At 38.5% G+C, this 20,453-nt stretch overlaps 1 protein-coding gene and 1 pseudogene across 2 annotated transcripts in view; one reads left to right on the forward strand and one right to left on the reverse strand.

Moving 5' to 3' along the window:
* RNGTT (RNA guanylyltransferase and 5'-phosphatase) overlaps positions 1–20,453 on the reverse strand; it is a 641,023-nt gene that overhangs the window by 49,155 nt on the left and 571,415 nt on the right. Inside the window, exon 14 of the mRNA XM_082249686.1 lies at positions 11,716–11,782. Coding sequence (XP_082105812.1) covers positions 11,716–11,782 — 67 coding nt within the window. The remainder of the gene's footprint in view (positions 1–11,715; positions 11,783–20,453) is intronic.
* On the forward strand, positions 2,360–3,067 carry LOC309549413 (transmembrane protein 70, mitochondrial-like; annotated as a pseudogene). The gene has a single exon. The product of its transcript is annotated as a transmembrane protein 70, mitochondrial-like (transcript).

Below are 20,453 nucleotides of genomic sequence, written 5' to 3' on the forward strand. Positions count from 1 at the left end.
AAAAAAGCCCAAAAAATTATTTTTAAGATTTTTGGATAGCATAGGGAAGGGTTAACACCCCTGTAACATTTGTTTTGTGGTCTATGTCCCTGTTCAGAAGATTTCCCCCCACTTTCTGTCCCTGTGACAATTGGATTTTGAAAATTTTGGGCTGTTGTGGAAACAAGGATTGGTGATAAAGCTTCATAGGAGATACCTTTTTCCCATGAGAACTCTTACAGGAGTAAATTTTCACTTCCTAGAGGTAACTTCCTGTTGTCTCCCTCCGTTTGTAAGTGGGAGTCGTTTGTAAGTCGGATGTTTGTAACCCGGGCAACGCCTGTATACATACTGTATGATTGCTAGAGTGTTGTAATGTTTATAACACAAACATATCAATAAAGTTTGCATTGTAGACTATTCCCATACACGACAGAACTTGGCTTTAGTCCCCTCTACCCAAAACTGCTCTGAAGATTCACAGTCATTTTCTTTCCAGCGGGTCCACAGATATCAGTAGATACACAGATTTCCATTCCAGAAAACAAAAGCTTTTAACCTCAAAAACAAGCATGACATGCTCATCGTAAAATAAAGCTTAAGTGAAAAAGTTTTTTTTTTTTTTAATTCAATTACTCTAAAAGGTCAGTTTAAGCTCGCTGCAACTTTGACATTTTAAATGGATTTAGTACAGACAAAATTATAAACTTTGTGACTTTGCTGCCAGGAAAAATACACAGTGTTCTCTGTCCTTCAAAACAACATTTTTCACTGGGGAAAATACTTACTAAAGATTTTAAATTATTAGGTATTTACAAAAGCCATGGATCCAATTAAATTAGTTTTCAGATGCTTTTGGGGAAACAAATAAAATTGAAGCTCATTTTACGAGGAAGGTTGTTTTAGTACAAAGCCAGGAAATACATACATTTTAACACTGCTAATTTTATGTCACTGCTAATACCATTGAGAATTAAACTTGTAGACTTTGCTATTCAAGGTTCTTAAAACAATTCCATATCTACTAAATAGACTAACAAAATCCCAAAATGAGACCACCTACAATTCATACATTTCAGAACCAAGAAAATAATTGGAAGAGGTGGTTCTTTCTAGAATGTGGAGTCTCCTTTGTGTGGATAATGGTGGGTTGACTATATACCTGCAACAGCTTTTTTTTTTTTTAATGGTAAACTTGAAGGGCATCTGTAATACCTGAACAATGGGATTTGCTACTGCTGGCTCAGGTGGGTACACAAGGGCTGTTATACTCATCTTTGGTTCACTATTTAGCAAGTCACTGGACCAGGAAAAGCATGTACAGTACATTTCAAGTTTCCTAACACCTGATGTATGAATGCTTGCTCCAGATCTATGGAACACACACCTGTGAAAAAAATATATCCGTTGTATCATTCACATATCTACATTGGCAAGTTCCTTTATCTTGCTCTCTTCCAGCTTAGACCTAGGTAGACATCACTGCAAATGGGTTTGGGAAAAGGGAGTCTGCCAGCAATGCTGGACTATAACAATAACTCTTTTCATGGGTATATCTTTGCCAATATGTAGTCAGCAACTTGCAGTGGGTGGTAGATGGCATGAAACATAAATATACCAAAGTCAATGCCTCTAGTTCATTACCTAGAAAGTCATGTCTTTTCCAAAGCTCCAATATCATCTAGAAAATGTCGTTTGGCACATTAAAAGTTGTCAAGTGGTACAATGGTGTGTCCAAGTTTCAGTGATCTCTGCTACGCTTGTCTCTATGACATATGCCAATCTGCATACTAGATGCTGTTCAGACATCTTTGGAAGGACTGAAATTATTTTTCTGGATGCAAAGTGTATTTAATTTTAAACAAACCCAGATATGGTCAAATATTGTAAAAGCACACAAAACCATCTTGCCATTTAGTCTGACCCCCAACTATTTTGGGATCTAAGCATGAATATTGGTGAAACTTAATATCCACTTAGAAATGCTGTGTATAGTAAAATATAGAAAACATCTTGTAACTGTTATAAATAAGAAAATTAGTGAATTCATTTAAATCACTAAATAAAATCCAGTGAAATTGAATAAAAAAGTTCAACAAAGAGCCAAATGTTAATGGTGAGAAATCTTAAGCAGGTGTCCATATATTCATACACCAATATGTATCTTCAGCAAACACTAAATGACACTAAATGCTTTGACCCCCCTATTAAGAGCAGTCAAAACAAACTTGTTATATGGCCATGCTTCCCCCACAGAGCCACCCACAATCTTCACTTCAGGTCAGGACTCACGGATTACCCTCCGGTTCAACAGTGTGTGATAAATAAAAATAAAATCAGAGGAACCGCATAGTGTAAAACTGATGAAACGCACTTCTCGATGCTCCGGTTGGCGGTGTGCGGGAGACGGCCAGCAGGGCTTGTTGGGGCACTCCGGCTCACAAGCTAGGGAGCGGTAGGGGGCCGAGTGTGTCCTCCCCTCCCGGGAAGAGCCTGGGGACACCCTGCCAGGTTCTACATGATTTAAGGCCTGTTCATTTCTTCAGTACATCATCCAATCCTTTACTACCTGAAGAAGGCAGATTGGTTTATACTGGTAATATGGCCAGGCCAGTCCTTGGTGTAAAGTTCTTCCCCCATTCCACCAGTGTTGCTAGCTTGTTTCTAATGCCGCATATTTTGCTGAAGACCGGTATTGGAGTGGACAGCCGTGTTCTGAAAGTAACATTCTGCAGTGTGGTGGGATTCTTCACTTTTGTCACCCCTGTTACTCTGCACCTAATAACAAAGGGATACGTGGCTCGCTTGTATCACAACAGCAACAGGGACTTGTTCACTGCAGTTACATATAACTTCTTGCAGAAAAGAGGACTGTGTTTTCTCCTGCCGATATGGAGATCTCTGGTGTGAGTAAGCTGTTCACAACCTACTATGCTAAGAAGAAATCCATGCTGGTCAATCCAGACCTCTTCCCAAATCCTTGGGACTACCATCACCTTATGGGCTATAATAAACCCTTCACCCTTAATCTCGAAGATCTGGATAAGCCCTAAAAGGACCAATAGTTTCCTTTGTGAATATGCAACAGTTTTTTAATGTTCATATACAAGGACCTGTGACATTACACACTTTATGTTCAAAGTTTTAGAACACCCCTGTAGGAACTGTGTTTGCCCTGACAACTTATTTCTGTGTAAAGTTTGCAATGAGTAAAAAAAAAAAAAAAACAACAAAAAAAAACCCCGGGTGAACGGCTGGCTTCTGTAGGAACGGCTGCCACACATATGGGCCGAATGTCGTCTTTTTTTTTTTTCAGTCCATGTGTACTAGGCTTTAGAAGCAGGGTGCACGGATGACAGGACAATGTCCTCATTAGGAAGGAACACTAAAGCTACCTTTGCAAAAAAGGATGATCTTGGGCTAAAATAGAACACGAGAGACATATAGCAGAGGAGAGTAAAAAGAACCCCAAGAAATTCTTTAAGTATATAAACAGTAAAAAACGAGGCCAGAACACATTGGCCCCATAAAAGATGACAAAGGAAATATGGCCACTGAGGACAGAGAAAAGGCGGAAGTGTTAAATCATTTCTTCTCTTCAGTCTTCACAAAAGAATCGGGGGGCTACACGAACCTAGCTTGTAAGGCCGAACTAAACAACACACCTCAGGAAGTGCCGCCATGGCTAACTGAAGATAGATTTAAAACTAAACTAGAGAAACTTAACATAAATAAATCACCGGGACCGGATGGCTTGCACCCGAGGGTTCTTAAAGAGCTCAGCCAGGTGATTGCCAGACCATTATTCTTGATCTTTAAGGATAGTTTACAGACGGGTATGGTGCCAGCTGATTGGAAAAAAGCCAACGTGGTACCAATATTTAAAAAGGGGCCGAGATGTATCCCGGGTAACTATAGGCCGGTCAGCCTAACATCTGTAGTCTGCAAGATTTTGGAGGGGATGTTAAGGGACCACATACAAGACTTTAGTAATGAAAACTGTATTATTAGTAGTAATCAGCATGGATTCATGAAAAATCGTTCTTGCCAAACCAATCTATTAACCTTCTACGATGAAGTGAGCTGCCACCTAGATAAAGGAAAGCCTGTGGATGTGGTGTATCTGGACTTTGCAAAGGCCTTTGACACCGTTTCCTACAAATGCTTACTGTACAAACTAAGGAAGGTAGGTATGGACCATAAGGTGAGTACCTGGATAGATTCTATAACACATTCCCTAATCACCTATCTCGCAGTAATTGTATTGTCTCTATTACCTCTGCCTTCAACATGCCTGGGACCAATCCTGTTTAATTTATTCATAAATGATCTAGAGGAGGGGATATTTAGTACAATCTCAGTATTTGCGGATGATACTAAACTAAGCTTGCCAATATCCTCTATGCAGGATGTGGAAACCTTACAAGCAGACCTGAACAAAATAACGGGATGGGCAACTACATGGCAGATGAGGTTTAATGTTGAGAAATCTAAAGTAATGCACTTCGGGGCCAGAAACCAGAAAGCAAGCTACTCACTGGGGGGGGGGGGGGGGGAGGAGAACCTCTGGGTGAGTCTAGGATGGAATGCCAAGCCGCTGCAAGCAAAGCCAACAGAATACTGGGATGTATAAAAAAGGGGATTCACTCCAGAAAGAGAGATTATTCTCCCGCTCTACAAGACTCTGGTCCGGCCACATCTGGAGTATGCTGTCCAGTTCTGGGCACCGGTCCTCAGGAAGGATGTGCTGGAACTGGAAAGAGTCCAGAGAAGTGCAACAAAAATAATTAGGGGAATGGAGGACATCAGCTATGAGGAAAGACTACAAGCACTGAACCTATTCTCTCTGGAGAAGAGACGATTGAGGGGGGATATGATATCTATGTACAAATGCTGTACTGGCGACCCTAGCATAAGGAACAAACTATTCAGAGAAAGGAGATACAATAAGACACGTGGCCACTCACTAAAACTAGAGGAAAGGCGGTTTAACCTTAAAGTGCGTAAGGGGTTCTTCACTGTAAGAGCGGTAAGGATGTGGAATTCTCTTCCACAAGCAGTCGTATCAGCAGGGAGCATTGATAGTTTCAAAAAACTATTAGATGGGCACCTTAGAGACCACAACATACAGGGGTATACAATGTACGGTTAAAAGCAAACACACACACACACACACATCATAGGTTGAACTGGATGGACTGATGTCTTTTTTTCAACCTCACTAACTATGTAACTATAATACAACCTGGTAGTTGTGAATTATCAGGAAAAGCTCTTTACAAAGACTGCCAGTTCAGATATACATCGGACAGACCTGATGGCTACCAAAAAAGCTACTTTCCCAGTAAGAAGGACTGAACAACTCCTCCCCAGCCTGACAGATTGTGTCTGTTGTACAAGCTTTCCAAATGTAAGGAAGGAAAGATTTTCCCACTGATAGAGCTGAAAAAGGGATTATTAAGACAAAGAAATTGCTTGGATGGACAGGAGCATGGATAAGACAAGGGAAAGAGCCTGTTTCTTCCATGCTGACAGAGTGTTTAGCTGGAGAGTTCTTGAGTAGAATTTGGGGGAAAGGTACTGGAACTTAGTTGTTGAGTATGAGCTGTTAAAGAAAGAACTTTTTTTTAATGAAGAAAGACTTTTACTTGGGATGTATCCAAGATCAGATCTAAGTATTCTAGGTGCAGGGGAGGTCGGAGAACAAATCTAATAAAATTGTCTAACAGACATTTTCTGGAGTGTTGCAGGGAAGATTAATCTTTTATGAGAAGGTTGTCTTGACAGCCTGTTGCTTGGATGCCCTGAGTTATGAGAAGGGCAAGCAAGGGTGATAAGTCCTTTGTGAACACCCTGGGAGCAGAGGATAGGGTGAACAGCTGTGTGTTAAACTGAAAGTGGTTGCCTGCTACTGCAAAACGTAGAAATTGATGGGGAGGTAGGTAAATGGGAACACGCAAAAAGGCATTTTGGATGCCCACGGATGCCACGTATTCTCCTTGTCCTTGCAGATTCCATGTGAAATTTTGGGATTTAAAGGAATTTGATGAGGGACTTTATGTCCAGGATAGAATGAATACACCCACTGGCGATGGGTACCATGAACAGGTTTGAGTAGAATCCCTTGAACTTGTCCTGTGGCGGTACTGGTACAATAACTCTCTGGGACAAGAGCTGGTTTAAGGCATTCTGCAAATGTGACTGTCCTTGGACAGTGTTTCATTGATTTGAAAGAAGAAAAATCAGGCAATAGAGTCTTGTACCCTTTTAAAAAAACACCAACTGAACCCATAGGTCTGAGACATCTGGGACCAAGAAAGCTTAGGGGAAGGAGTCAGTGGCCTTTTTGGGTCAAGCTTTGTGCCTAAAGGACTGAACTTGGTTTTGAAGATGAGCCTGGTTAGAGCATGCAGGTGTTCTGAGTTTAGAGCAGCTAGCAGCTCCTGAGGTGGGAGGTTTTTGAACATTCCTCCGAGGAAGTAAAAACTTTCCCACCTGTGACTTTTTTAGTCAAGTACCTCACCAAGCAGACTTCTTCTTAGGAAGGAAATACGTGTGAGGTGTCTTTTCCAAGCAGCTTCCACCTATAGTTATAAGATTATTTGCATCTGAATAGAGAAAAGAGACAGGTTCTTGTCTCATGACACAATCCAGGGCACCTACACAAAAAAGTAAAACCGAAGGCAACTGTATTTGGTCTCTAACAGCATGATCCTGAAAGACATGTTGGTTATTCAATTTCCTAATCCAGTTAGACATACAGAAATAGCAGTGAGAGCTGATTTTGGGGCTGAGCCTGCCAGGTTAAAGACAGCTCTTAAGAGTGTCTCAAATTTTCTATCAGCAGAATGTTTGAAATAAGTAACATCTTTAATACGTACAATCAGATGATGATTTAAGACTGAGATGGCAGGATTAACCACAGGAATAGCCCATTTCTTTGCAAACTCTTTTTCCACTGGACAAAGTTCAGCAAAGTTTTTTAGGGGAAAATTCTTTCAGGAGTGCCCCAATCATTATAGACTGCACATTTTATCTGTTGATGAACAAGGAATATTCTGCAAGCTTTTGTAGGTTTCTTTGTGCCCAAAGGACATGGTCGGGTGGAGAAAAGTCAGTTTACACAATGCCAAGTCTTTTTCAGACAGAGGCAAATAGTTTTTCAACATTAGTATACAGGTTGCGTGAACTTGTGGGGGAGAGAAATATTCTGCAGCTTCCTCCAATTCTACCTCAACATCCTGTTCATTCCCTTCTGCATCCTCTAGGACAGGAATATCAGTGCCAGATTTTGGTTGAGAACAACACTGGATCGAGATAGGACTCAACTTTTTTTGGGGGGGAAGCTGATCATGGAAGATTTTTTACTCTAATGCAAAGAACGCATTAATGTAAAAAACCTTGTCTAGCTTAACCAAAATCCCTCTTATTGGCGCTTCAAACTCTTAGAATTTGCCTCAAACCCAAACACCATCCTTAGTTATAAACTTTGCCCACTCTATCCAATATAAAAAGGAAAAACAAATAGGTGTGTGTGTGTATTTGGCTGGATTTCCACTCTTGTGTAATTTCTGACAATATCTAAAATTTAATTTACTTGTCTATCTCCTATTTCTTCTAAACTGTTTTCAAGTTGTCACAGTGTGGTTAATTTACTAAAACCGCAGAGTGCAAAATCCGGTGCAGCTGTGCATGGTGGCCAATCAGCTTCTAACTTCAGTTGTTCAATTAAGCTTTGACAAAAAAAAAACCTGGAAGAGGATTGGTTTCTATGCAAAGCTGCACAAGATTTAGTAAATCAACCCCTAGAAGTCAATTTAGATAAGCTAAAAAGAAAAAAAAAGGCTTCAAACACAGGATAGAATAGCACATTAAATCAAATTATGTATATAAAAACAGAGCCGACTTATTGAAAATGTTTAATATTTGAATGGCTACAAGGTAATGCCATAATGGTATAAATGCACTTTAATAAATAAGAGTTGCTCCCTAAAGAAAAACAGCAGCTGTTGCAAAGAGAAAACATACGGCTCAGTTAGAAGGCAGATGACCTGTGTGATCAAGTGCAGAATCTAGCACAAAGTGACTTCAAGGTTATCCTGCAGAATAAAACAACATGTGCAGAATAGTGCTACTGTATAGGAAAAGCAATTTAAAGAAATTATGCCTGTATTTGATTTTTTTGTCCTTTATTCTTTGGAGCAAGATACTTCAACTGCCTATAGGGATTGTAAAAAGAGTCAATTTTCAATGAAGAACAAAAAAAAAGAAAATAGAAGCTAACTATGGGTTTTATATTTTGCTGAAGCATTCAAGAACAGTTGCTGAGAAAATGGGAGCTCTGCACAAGCCATGAGTGGTAAGAGCAAGGAGATGAAGCTATAGTGTATATAATCATTCTTCACCCTTGTAATCTATGGCCTTAATTACATGATACCTGGCAGTCACTGTGTCTGATGGCTTTCTATTTCTTTTCTCATCAATCTTTTTGAATGGTAAGACATCTCTGTTCTTTCCAAACCACCTTTGCATTTCTGAAATAGCAATCATTCTGGGAGGGTGTCATTCCCATCACTGCATGCTGATGTACTATAGTGCCGGTACTAGACTGTCATTTACCAGCTATATTTCCAGATATATCAGTGAATAATTACTCTGGGTATTATCACCTCCCTACAAATCAGAACACAGTTTTCACTGACATTATTTTTGTTCCTTTAGTGAACTATTGACAAAAAAGGCCTTGGATGATGAAAAACAATGCGGCTGTAACTGCTTAGAGTGTTGGCTAGAGTCAGGCTTTGTTTATTACTTACAGTGCCTTGAAAAAGTTTTCATACCCCTTGACATTTTCCACATTTTGTCATGTTACAACCAAAAATGTAAATGTATTTTATTGGGATTTTATGTGATAAACCAACACAATGTGGCACATAATTGTGAAGTGAAAGGAAAATGATGAATGGTTTTCAAATTTTATTTTTAAATAAATATCTGAAAAGTGTGGTGTGCATTTGTATTTAGCCCCCGAGCCAATCCTTTGTAGAACCACCTTTCGCTGCAATTACAGCTGCAAGTCTTTTTGGGTATGTCTTCTACCAGCTTTGCAGATCTAGAGAGTGACATTTTGCCCATTCTTCTTTGCAAAATAGCTCAAGCTCTGTCAGATTGGATGGAGAGTTTCTGTGACCAGCAATTTTCAAGTCTTGCAACAAAATCTCATTTGGATTTTGGTCTGGTCTTTGATTGGGTTATTCTAACACATGAATATGCTTTGATCTACCCCATTCCATTGTAGATCTGGCTGTATGTTTATAGTCGTTTTCCTGCTGGAAGGTGAACCTCTGCCTTAGTCTCAAGTCTTTTGCAGACTAACAGGTTTCCTTCTAAGATTGTCCTCTATTTGACTCCATCCTTCTCCCTATCAACTCTGACCAGCTTCCTTGTCCCTGCTGAAGAAAAGCATGATGCTGCCACCACCATGTTTCACGGTGTGATGGTGTGTTCAGGGTGATGTGCAGTGTTGGATTTCTGCCACAGAGCGTTTTGCTTTCAGGCCAAAAAGTAAAATTTTGGTCTCATCTGACCAGAGCACCTTCTTCCACATATTTGCTGTGTCCCTCACATGGCTTCTGGCAAACTGCAAACAGGACTTCCTATGGTTTTCTTTCAACAGTGGCTTTCTTCCATAAAGGCCAGATTTGTGGAGTGCACAACTGTCATAGGTCTGCCACCTAAGGGTTAACTTAGTGCAGACTAATTTCACTGATTTTTCAGCGGAGGGGTTATATTTGATTGTGGGGTTTTTCTTTTCAATCCTTTTACCTCTCTCAATATGACCTGTATATTAACCACTTCAATACCATACACTTTCACCCCCTTCCTGCCGAGGTCAATTTTTTTGAGACAGATAAAACTTTCTTTTGGTGGTATTTAAATCACCACTGTTTTTTTTTTTTTCTATTTTTTCGCTATATAAATGAAAAAATACTGAAAATGTTGAAAAAAAAAACCTACATTTTTCTATGTTTCTGTTATAAATTTTTTTTGTCAAAATGTATGCTACATTTCTTTGGTAAAAAAAAAAAACCCAAATCAGTGTATATTATTTAGTATGTGTGAAAACTACAAACTAAGGTATCTATATTTATTAAACTGTCCTGATATACTGACTTGCCTATCATATTCATTGAGACCCTAAACTACTAGGACAGTAAAAATACCCCCCAAGTTACTCCTTTTTGGAAATTAGCCACCCCAATGTATTTATGTAAGAGGCATGTCGTTTTTTTAAACTTGTAATTTTTTGTAACAATTGTTTGAAAAATAAAGAAATTAAATAATTTTTTATTCAAACACTGTCTCCAGAGCAGTACAGCATAATCATATGACTGGAGACAGTATGTAAGAAAATAAAATAAATAAAATGTAATCTTTTTTTAATTAACATTTTTTTTTTTTTTTACATACTGTGATCAGAGCAGTACAGTGGTACCATAGTGAAACTAATACTCTGGGGAGGTGATCAGGATTTTTTTTTACATTATGATTGCATATAGCAGTGATAATCACTGTTATAAGTAATCGTTTTTATAAATGGTATCCATTCATTCTCAGTGTGTACTTTTGTGATAGGTGTAATTGGTCACAGATATCACATGGTACAGATGCATTCTGATTGACCCTTTCTATACCATGTGATCAATTACATAGATAATCACAAAAGTACACAATGAACGGCTATGAATGAAAGCAGAACTGATATCTAATTGCTGTAACTAGTCACAGCAAACACATTGTACAGGGGCCAGGCGGGTAAAATTATATGTCATCTGCTGCGTCCGGTGAACAAAGCGGGTGACAATTTAAGCCGCAGTGAGGCCACTTGAGTGTGCAGGAGACACGTGACTGGGGGGACATCATATGACGTCCATCCAGGATAAGAAAGCTCTTTAACCACTTCCCCCCAAACCGACATAGCTCTACGTCGGCTTAGGGAAGTGGTTGTACCGGGGTGATGCCTGCAGCTAGAGGCATCATCCCAGTACCATTTTTTAGAGCTGGCGGTCCGGTTTCAGGTGGTAACGGCCGATGCAGCTCGGGAGCCCCTCGGCCGTTACCCCAGCGAGCGGGAGGGGACACCTGCCATTTTATTCTCCAGAGTTTTTGCTAAAAAAAAAAAATATAATGTTTGGGGGTTCCAAGTAATTTTCTAGCTAAAAATACAGATTTTAACTTGTAAACTACATGTTTCAGAAATAGGCTTGGTCCAGAAGTGGTAAAACAAAAAAAAAAAAAAATGGACAAGATTCATATGGGTACAGAGTCGCATGAACAAGAAATTTTCAAACCATCACATCACTGAAAACTGATACATGGACTGAAAACTGATACATGGTCTGGTAATACAGGCTGGTACTCATGTGGTTAATCAATGGGTAATAATTTTGCAGGACCTTCCTTTATGACAAGTACGTTTCAGAGAGGAGGGAGCGAAAGGATGAGAGGTAGGATTTATATATGTGCTAGACTGGATCACGTCTGCTCATCACAAATGCGCTCTAAAGTACAGTCACAACAACCATAGTACATACAGTAAGCATTTTGAAGTTATTTATTTTTTTTAAATAATCTTTATGTTACTGGACTGATGGTGAGGTGAATATGCAAGTATGCTTTAAATCTTGCTTATTTAACAAGACCCAGAAACATTCTAAACAGAATAGAAAAACATACCTTTATCTGTGAAAAAGGGCGCTCATATTTTCCAACATAGAGTAATCCAACATTCTGAGTCAAAAGGCTGAATCAGAAAAGAAAAGGAGATAGAAGTTACTTTAACTACATTATAAACGTGAATACTCATGTATAAAGTACATACATAAATTAATGCTACTCCAGTCTAGATCAAGATGCAACCGATAATGGATAAAGTATGTTGTGAAATGTAAAAAGTATTAACAAAATAAGAATTAGGGATTGGATTGCTTTTTGTGGCAAATGCTATTTTTACAGCTCCCTGTTCTGTTGTGCAGGGACTCACAAATGAACAGGGCAACACATTTTACTTTGAACTTTAGAATTCAACTTCAGCAGAAATAGGACCTTGTATATGTATGCCAAACAAAATAACCAGGAGGGTGACCAACATCTGCAGCTGTATAGAGTACTGTATCTTTTCTTTCCTTCCTTGTCCTTTCCCTACCCTCTCTTTCCAAATTTTTTTTTTCTTTTCTTTTTTGTTATGATCATATAGAAGTTTAGTGTGATAGTTTGATCCAAATATGTCACATATCTTAGATATGGCTATTTGATTTGTAATTTGAACAATGACATATGTTAATATGTTGTAATATGTTATGCCAATATGGCAAAATGACCTATTTGAATAATGATATGTACTCACACTATACCATGTTATGCTGATATGGCCATATTTTGTACTTAATGTTTTGTTTGGAATCTTTTGAATTATTTTTTTTTTCTTTCATCTTTCTTCTATTTCCTTGTTTTTCTTTCTTTTCAATAAAAACTTTTTTTTTATAGAATAATTTATCTTGCAAACAGGGAGTATGGTGTTTACATCAATTCCATTTGATATATGTAAATTGTGACTTTTCCAGTAGCAGCTTTGTCTGGCCCTACTTACTCTAGGGCAGTGATGGCGAACCTTGGCACCCCAGATGTTTTGGAACTACATTTCCCATGATGCTCATGCACTCTGCAGTGTAGTGGAACATCATGGGAAATGTAGTTCCAAAACATCTGGGGTGCCAAGGTTCGCCATCACTGCTCTAGGGTAACCCTTCTTGATGCTTCAATGTGATAGATGACATTCACCAAAAAGGATACCCGAGATCCTACCCAGCGTGATCTTTACAGGAAAAGTTGAGATTAGCATATAATTTCACCAACAAATATCTCTGGATTGAAATTGTTTTGGTTTAATCTTTAAATGGTCAAAAAAAAAAAGAAAAAAAAAAAATATATATATATATAGTCACTATTTTGTACTATTTTACTATATTGTACTATTTTATATTGATCATTAAAAAAATAAAAAAAAAATAAAAAAAATCAGGAGATATCATTACCATCCAAATGGAAGCTTAATTTGTCCTGAAAAAACAAGGTATCATTCACCTAGGTACATTAAGTAAATGCAATGAAATGTACAGTTTTATTAACACGTCTAAAAAGCAAAACTGTTTCAGGCATTCCAGTTTGTTTATCTTCATCATGAAGGGGATAAAATAGAAGTATAGTTCCCCATTGAAAAAAAAAAAAGTACTGCACTGTTTAGTAATGAATGTAAACATCCCTTGTAATAGAAATAAGGCATGACAGATCCTCTTTTTAGAGAAATATGGGGTCTATAACCCCACATCTCTCTTCTATGCCTGAAAGTATGAGATAAAAAAATTGATCTCTTTCCAGAAAAAAAAAAAAAAAAGACTGTTTATTTCTGCCAGAACTGGAAGTGACGTTATGACGTCACGTTCGGCTTCCCAGCATCATAGAGATGGCCAGGGATGATCTGGTCTTCGGTCAGCTCTGTGATTGGATCCCAGGCTTCCTGATCGCACAGGAAGCATGGTAATCGCGTCGGTCGGCGGCATCCCCTGCCGCCTGTAAAATGAATCCAGCAGCTGCTTAGCCACTCGGATTACTTTTACATGAAAGAGAATCGCCAGCTTGAAGGAATGATACCAGGATCATGGTTGTAGCCTGAACCATGATCCCGGTATAACCGCTTCCCTGGCAGGACGTATATCTACTATTGCCGGTAGGGAAGCGGTTAAAAAAAGTAATGTAGAGGTATCTGCCAATGCTAGTTTTTCCGATGTCCCAAAAGACTAAAGCATACAATATGCAAACAATTTCTAGTGCTTTAGGGCACTCTCAATAAAACACAAGAGTATGTATCTGTACCTAAATATTCCTGTTTTTAAATGCATGGGGACTGTTGAGTAACTATAGAGTTGCTTTAATAGTTCATGAAGAAACTGTTGTGGCTGTAAATAAATATACACACGCTATATTACCAAAAGTATTGGGACACCTGCCTTTACACACACATGAACTTTAATGGCATCCCAATCTTAGTCTGTAGGGTTCAATTTTGAGTTGGCCCACCCTTTGCAGCTATACCAGCTTCAACTCTTCTAGGAAGACTGTCCACAAGGTTTAGAAATGTGTATTTGGGAATGTTTAATCATTCTTCCAGAAGCACATTTGTGAGGTCAGGCACTGATTTGGAAAGGAAGGCCTGGCTCGCAGTCTGCGCTCTAATTCATCCCAAAGGTTTTCTATCGGGTTGAGGTCAGGACTCAGGCAGTGCAGGCAACACCCCAAATTCGCTCATCCATTTCTTTATGGACTTTGCTTTGTGCACTGGTCCAAATCATTTAGTGGAGAGGTGATTATGGTGTGGGGTTGTTTTTCCAGGGGTTGGGCTTGGTCCTTTAGTTTCAGTGAAGGGAAGTCTTAAGGCGTCAGCATACCAAGATATTTGTGGGCAATTTCATGCTCCCAGCTTTGTGGGAACAGTTTGGGGATGGCCTTCTTGCTCAAACATGACTGCGCACCAGTGCACAAAGCAAGGTCCATAAAGACATGGATGAGCGAGATTGGGGTGGAGGAACTTGACTGGCCTGCACAGAGTCCTGACTTCAACCTGATAGAACACCTTTGGGATGAATTAAAGTGGAGACCGCAAGAAAGGCCTGCTCGTCCACATCCGTGCCTGACCTCACAAATGTGCTTCCGGAAGAATGGTAAAACATTCCAAAATACTCACTCCTAAACCTTGTGGACAGCCTTCTCAGAGTTGAAGCTGGTATAGCTGCAAAGGGTGGGCCAACTCAATATTGAACCCTACAGACTAAGACTGGGATACAATTAAGGTTCATGTGCGTGTAATAGTAAGCATCCCCATACTTTTGGTAATATAGTTTATGTCTGTACAAAAGTTACAGTTATGCAATCATACGCCTCCCTGATGGTATGGCATGATGGATAAATATCTGCCTGCATTTCTTAGCCTTGAGGATACCATTGATCCTGACCAAATCTCCAACTCGATTTCCCAAAATGTAACCCAAAACTTGCAAGGAACCTCCACCATGCTTCATTGTTGCCTACAGACATTCAATATTGTACCACTCTCCAGCCCTTTGTAAACAAATTGCTTTTTGCTAGAGCAAAATACTTCAAATTTTGACTCATCGGTCCAGAACACCTGCTGCCATTTTTCTGCACCCCAATTCCTATGCTTTGGTACAAAGTTGAGCTGATTAGCCTTGTTTCCCTGTCCTAAGCATGAAAACATTGGAACGATTTTCATCTGCTAATCAAGCCAGCAAATCTGTTGCTTTTCCCAGCACAAACTCTCCAGCAGAATGTATCAGTTTACATCGATGACCTGTTTGATTGCTTATGGCACCACTCAGAGTAGAGGTAAAAGCATATCCCTGTATCTCAGGAATTGGTTATGGTATTACATTTTCATCTGGAGAGGAAGTGAACACACAATTTCTGCACTGAAGAAACAGTGCCTGAAAAGTTAAATAAAATAAAATCCTGATAGAAGTTCCCTTCCTTATCAACCATATCCTTAACTCAAAATAATAAAAAAGTTTAGGCTAGAGTTTCACTTTAAAGTGATAGTAAAGGATTATTTGTTTTTTTTTAAATAACAAACATGGCACAGTGCGGCCCTGAACATCCTCTTCTCGGGTCATCCGCCAATGCCCCTGGCCTCCTCTTCTCAGTGTGCCACCACAGGAAGCTGCTTCCTATCATGGCTTTACCTGCAGGCTTCATCCTGAGCCACGCTGTCTGTGTCAATAGACACAGACAATATGACTTGGCCAGACCCCCTGTCCCCTTGTCACATGATTTGACTGACAGCAGAAGGAGCCAATGGCTCCTGCTGCCTCAGCAAATCCTGTGAGAGCAAGGAGAGAAGATAGAATTGCTGCAGACGGGCACCGAGTTGGAATGGGTGAGGACCTCGGTAAGTACAAGGATGGGCGAGGGGACAAATATATTACTTAAACATTTTTTACCTTAATGAAGAGAATGCAATAAGGTAAAAAATGTTTAGGCTTTAGAACCACTCTAAGCTCAAACTACATGATCAGATCCCTAATTGAAATGTACATCTGGCAAATGTAAAGCTCTTTACACAGCAATAGCCAATGCAACCTTGCTGTCTTATCGCAAATATTTTCTTTTGCATAAATTTCCACAAAATTTTACTTTGTTCTATAACTTTTTGGGGCTATATTAACTATTTACAAATGTAATTTAGCTTCAAATAAACTGAAAAAAAAAAGTTTTTGTGTACATATTTATTATACCAAGTCTACACCTGCAAACAGATGTGTTTTAATCTCTTTGGTTCCATTTCAGCACATCTGGCTTGTTGAGGATTCTATCTTTTACATTTAAATAATGTAGCACATCGACATTAGTGTCTATTGCAATCAGTGTGCACCAGATTATGTTAAGTAAATCACAGCAAATCTTCACTTTGCAGCTGCTCTATAATAATTGCATTAATAAGCAAAGTGATAAAGCAGAAAACTAAGAGGAAGTCAGGGGAAAGCAAATTTTATAATTTATACAATGAAAATATAAAACAATACCAAGGGCCCCTTTAGCACCAATGCACATAAGTTTCTTTATTTTGCGACCCCAAACGCGTTACTGCAAAAAAAAAAAAAAATGCTCCATTTTTGTTTTCTTTCTAAAACAAAACTACAGCATATTAATATAATCTTGATGCACATTAATAAATGGGATTTCAGCTGGCATTATCCTTAGTAGTAAAATACATGCATTCTACCACAAATGATTCATAACAGGATTTGTTCATACTTTTCTGTTTTTCTGCAGACCAAAAATCGACTTTTTGGAAAAATACGAACTGTAAGAGCAGTAAACAAAGATATTCAAAATGCATGCTTCAACATATTTTGGTACAGATAGCTATATACTAATGATGCTGCCAAAATATGGGATATGTGGAATTATGGGGTTGCATGATCCTTTTTGGTCCTTATTAATAAGTAATTCCCATTACAAAATGGGTTAAAAAAGAACACCTTTTTCTTGGAAGTACAGTTGATTATAGAAACCAGTCAAATGGGTTTTCACCTATCCGATGACTTAAAACTGACAGATGAAATCCTAGTTGCTGCAATGAATTGCTGTGTTTCTGTTTGCTGGGCCTTATGGTTTTCCAATGGCTAAAAGCTCCTAGCAAAAGATCCAAACAGCCATCATCTAAAATGTCTGTGAAGGCCCTAATTTACCTAATCCATGATATATCAAGTAGTATTTAGCCACATTATGTAGCTTGTCCAAGCCACTTCTTCAGTTCTAATGAGTCATGAAAACACCCCAGCAAGTAGCACCAATGCCTTGATCTAATTACCATGGAAAGGTATATGTTATTGTCCAAGTACAGATGGGAGGAGTGAAAATTGTGAAACTACCCTGTATTAGTTAAATAAACCCATCCTTGGTGTCAGGCAGGCTTCATAAATGTAAAATCCTTTGATTTAAAAGGCTGTTGGTTTAAACTGTTGTCAAAGCGCTAGGGTAGAGAGGTTAAAATGGCATCAAAGGTGGAAAACAGATGGTGTTGAAGAGGCTGCCTAGTAATGGTTGTTTCACTTTGATATAGGTGGCCTCTTGTGAGCTAGTTGTGCTCACTGTCCAAAACATGCACGTCCCTGTACTCAAAAGAATGTCCCTTTTCTTAATGAGCAGGAAAGCAGACATTTTACAAAAGCAAGTTGAAGATAAGAGGTAAATTTGAAAACAACAATAGGCAACAAAATCCCCTACTTAAAAAAAAAAAAAAAAAAATTATACGTTCGCCTTAGTTCACACAATTCAATTCGTAAAACCTGAAGTGTAGTCTGTACAGCAAGCATTTGCAAAGCTTTCTTCAATCTTCAGGCATCTTTCTTGAAGTCCCTAAAATACTCTTCAACTCAATTGTGAGAACGAACGCAAATCTAAAAGGGGTTCTGTCTGTACCTTTAAACAAGCTATTCCAAAACTTTTAGCAAGCTTCAAGTTTCCTGAAAGCCAATTAGAAGTTCATTGAAAGCTACAACCTGAACTTTCTTCTGTATCTAGCTGAAGAATGAACACAGAATTTAAACCAGAAGGTGGCCATACATTATACAATATGATTGTACAATAATATCCTTTAGATTTATCAAAACTACTGTATTTAAAAAGGAGGGCACACCTAATTTATCCAATCAATCTGTGTCCAATCTGGTAGGGCCCTTGCACTACATAGTTGATAGTAGACCTAAAGGTGAATGTATAAATAAATTGTATGGTATATGGTGAGCCTAAAGGATGAAATAAAGTGAACCTTAAAGTGATTGTAAAGTCAGTTTTTTTTTTTATCTTAATGCATTCTATGCATTAAGATAAAAGGCCTTCTGTGTGCAGCAGCCCGTACTTACCTGAGCGATATCCATGAATGCCTCGGCCATCCAGAACTCTCTCTCCTTATTGGGTGAGATACAGCAGCAGCAACCATTGGCTCCTGCTGCTGTCAATCAAACTCAGACAATGATGAGGGAGAGGGGGGCAGAGTCAAACCACAGCTCCGTGTCTGAGGGGCCAAGAGCTCCAGCCAGGGAGAAGAGAAGAGGAAGATCTGGTCTGCTCTGTGCAAAACCACTGCACAGGGCAGGTAAGTATAACATGTTTTTTATTTTAATAGGAAAAAAAACAAGACAACTTTACAATCACTTTAAGTCATGCAGTCCATTATAAAATGTATATGCTATATTATAAGTTACTAACCTTGCTAGTTATCTATCAAAACTCCCAAGAGCCATTCCACAGCCACTGGTACCATACCATACCATATTCCTTATGGAGTATCTCCTTCGTATTTTGTAAATGCTTGTTGTACATCATGCTCATTATGTAATACGTAGAAGCGAATGCCTGTGTAGCCTCATGTAGCTAGCTGAACTTTTCAGGTTGATCAGGGAACAATAATATTAATAAAGGGCTACTGAACTATAATTAAGAGATAACTACACTTTAGTGGGAAATAAATATTATAAATAATTATGTAGCTTGTACCATTACAATACAAGCCGTTCGAAGTTATTAAAAAATTATCTTTCCCTTTTAATCTGCAGCTCTGTAATTTTCTGTAAAATTCAAGACAATAAGGCAACTTGGAGGTGTTCCAGACATAGTTGGTGTACAGAATGCCTGTAGAAATGTCTTTTCCTGCTTATGTGACTGGCTCACTGATTTCCCCAGAAGTCTGCACTAGGATACAAGTCAGATTTAGGCATCCTCCCCAACAAAAAGGTCAGTTTTGGTATGATGCTCCTCAAGGGTTAATCACTTCCAAAGAAATGCAGATCCTTCCACTCCCCATCAGAATACTGAAAGTGCATCAGCTGATCCATAAAGAAAAAGTTACTTCTGTTCAGAATTAGTATTCAAACAGCATAAAAGAACAAAGTTTTTTCTTCAAAAGCAGAAACATGTAGGAACAAAGTTTGTTAAAATCCTTGCAATGTACATAAATCACCCAGAGGGGATTATTCTTTCTCAACAAAAGTAGAGTGACACTTTAAGGCCTCTAGGCTTTATTTATTGATGTTTGGAAAACTTATGAAAAGTTTAGATTTCTTGGAAGTCATAAGGCTATATGGAAAGTTTGTTTGTAAAACATTCTAGGAAATAAACCAGTGGTTATTGAATCCAGTGTGATCTGATGTGTAATCCATTGTGCTTCACTGAAAGACTCTGAAAAATGTGTTGCCTGGTAAAAGTAACTGATGATAGTTTGAAGAATGTTTTCCAAATAATATAGGAATTTAGTACAAATCAGCAAAGCATTATGAGAAAAGCAGATAGACAACAATCCCATTCTCATAAAAATAACTTTTTGGAATAAAAGAATTAGTTATGCAGCTTTCTTTCTTTGGGTTATGTCCTGGAACAAGGGTGGGTGATGCCAAACACAGCATTCTCTCCAGCAATGTATTACTCCACTTGAATGTGATCTGATTTTGTATAAAATATAAAACAAGTTACTGATTGCATTGCTTTCCAACTATTATGACAGCTAGTTTCGCACTTCATATGCTCCACTATGACAATATATGGGTAATAACTGTGTTGACTTAGCAGACAGGGACAAAGGAAGTGCTGGTGTAAATGAACAGAGGACATCAAGAAAGGCAGGAAGAAGGGAAAATGCTTCTGATTAATCAGCGTAGCACATATGGAATTTTTACAGTTTGAATTTGTACATACATTTTACGTTGCGAGTTACTCCACAGCAACCAGGAAGAGTTCTACCATTAAAAAAAAAAATGTATATTTGGATACCTTTGGATCTGATTGGTGACCTAAGAGTAAAACCTCCAAATTCTTAAAAAAATAGTTCAATTACCCAAACTGTT

Source organism: Pelophylax lessonae, assembly GCF_965119305.1.
Source record: "Pelophylax lessonae genome assembly, chromosome: 3".
NCBI classification, from domain to species: domain Eukaryota; kingdom Metazoa; phylum Chordata; class Amphibia; order Anura; family Ranidae; genus Pelophylax; species Pelophylax lessonae.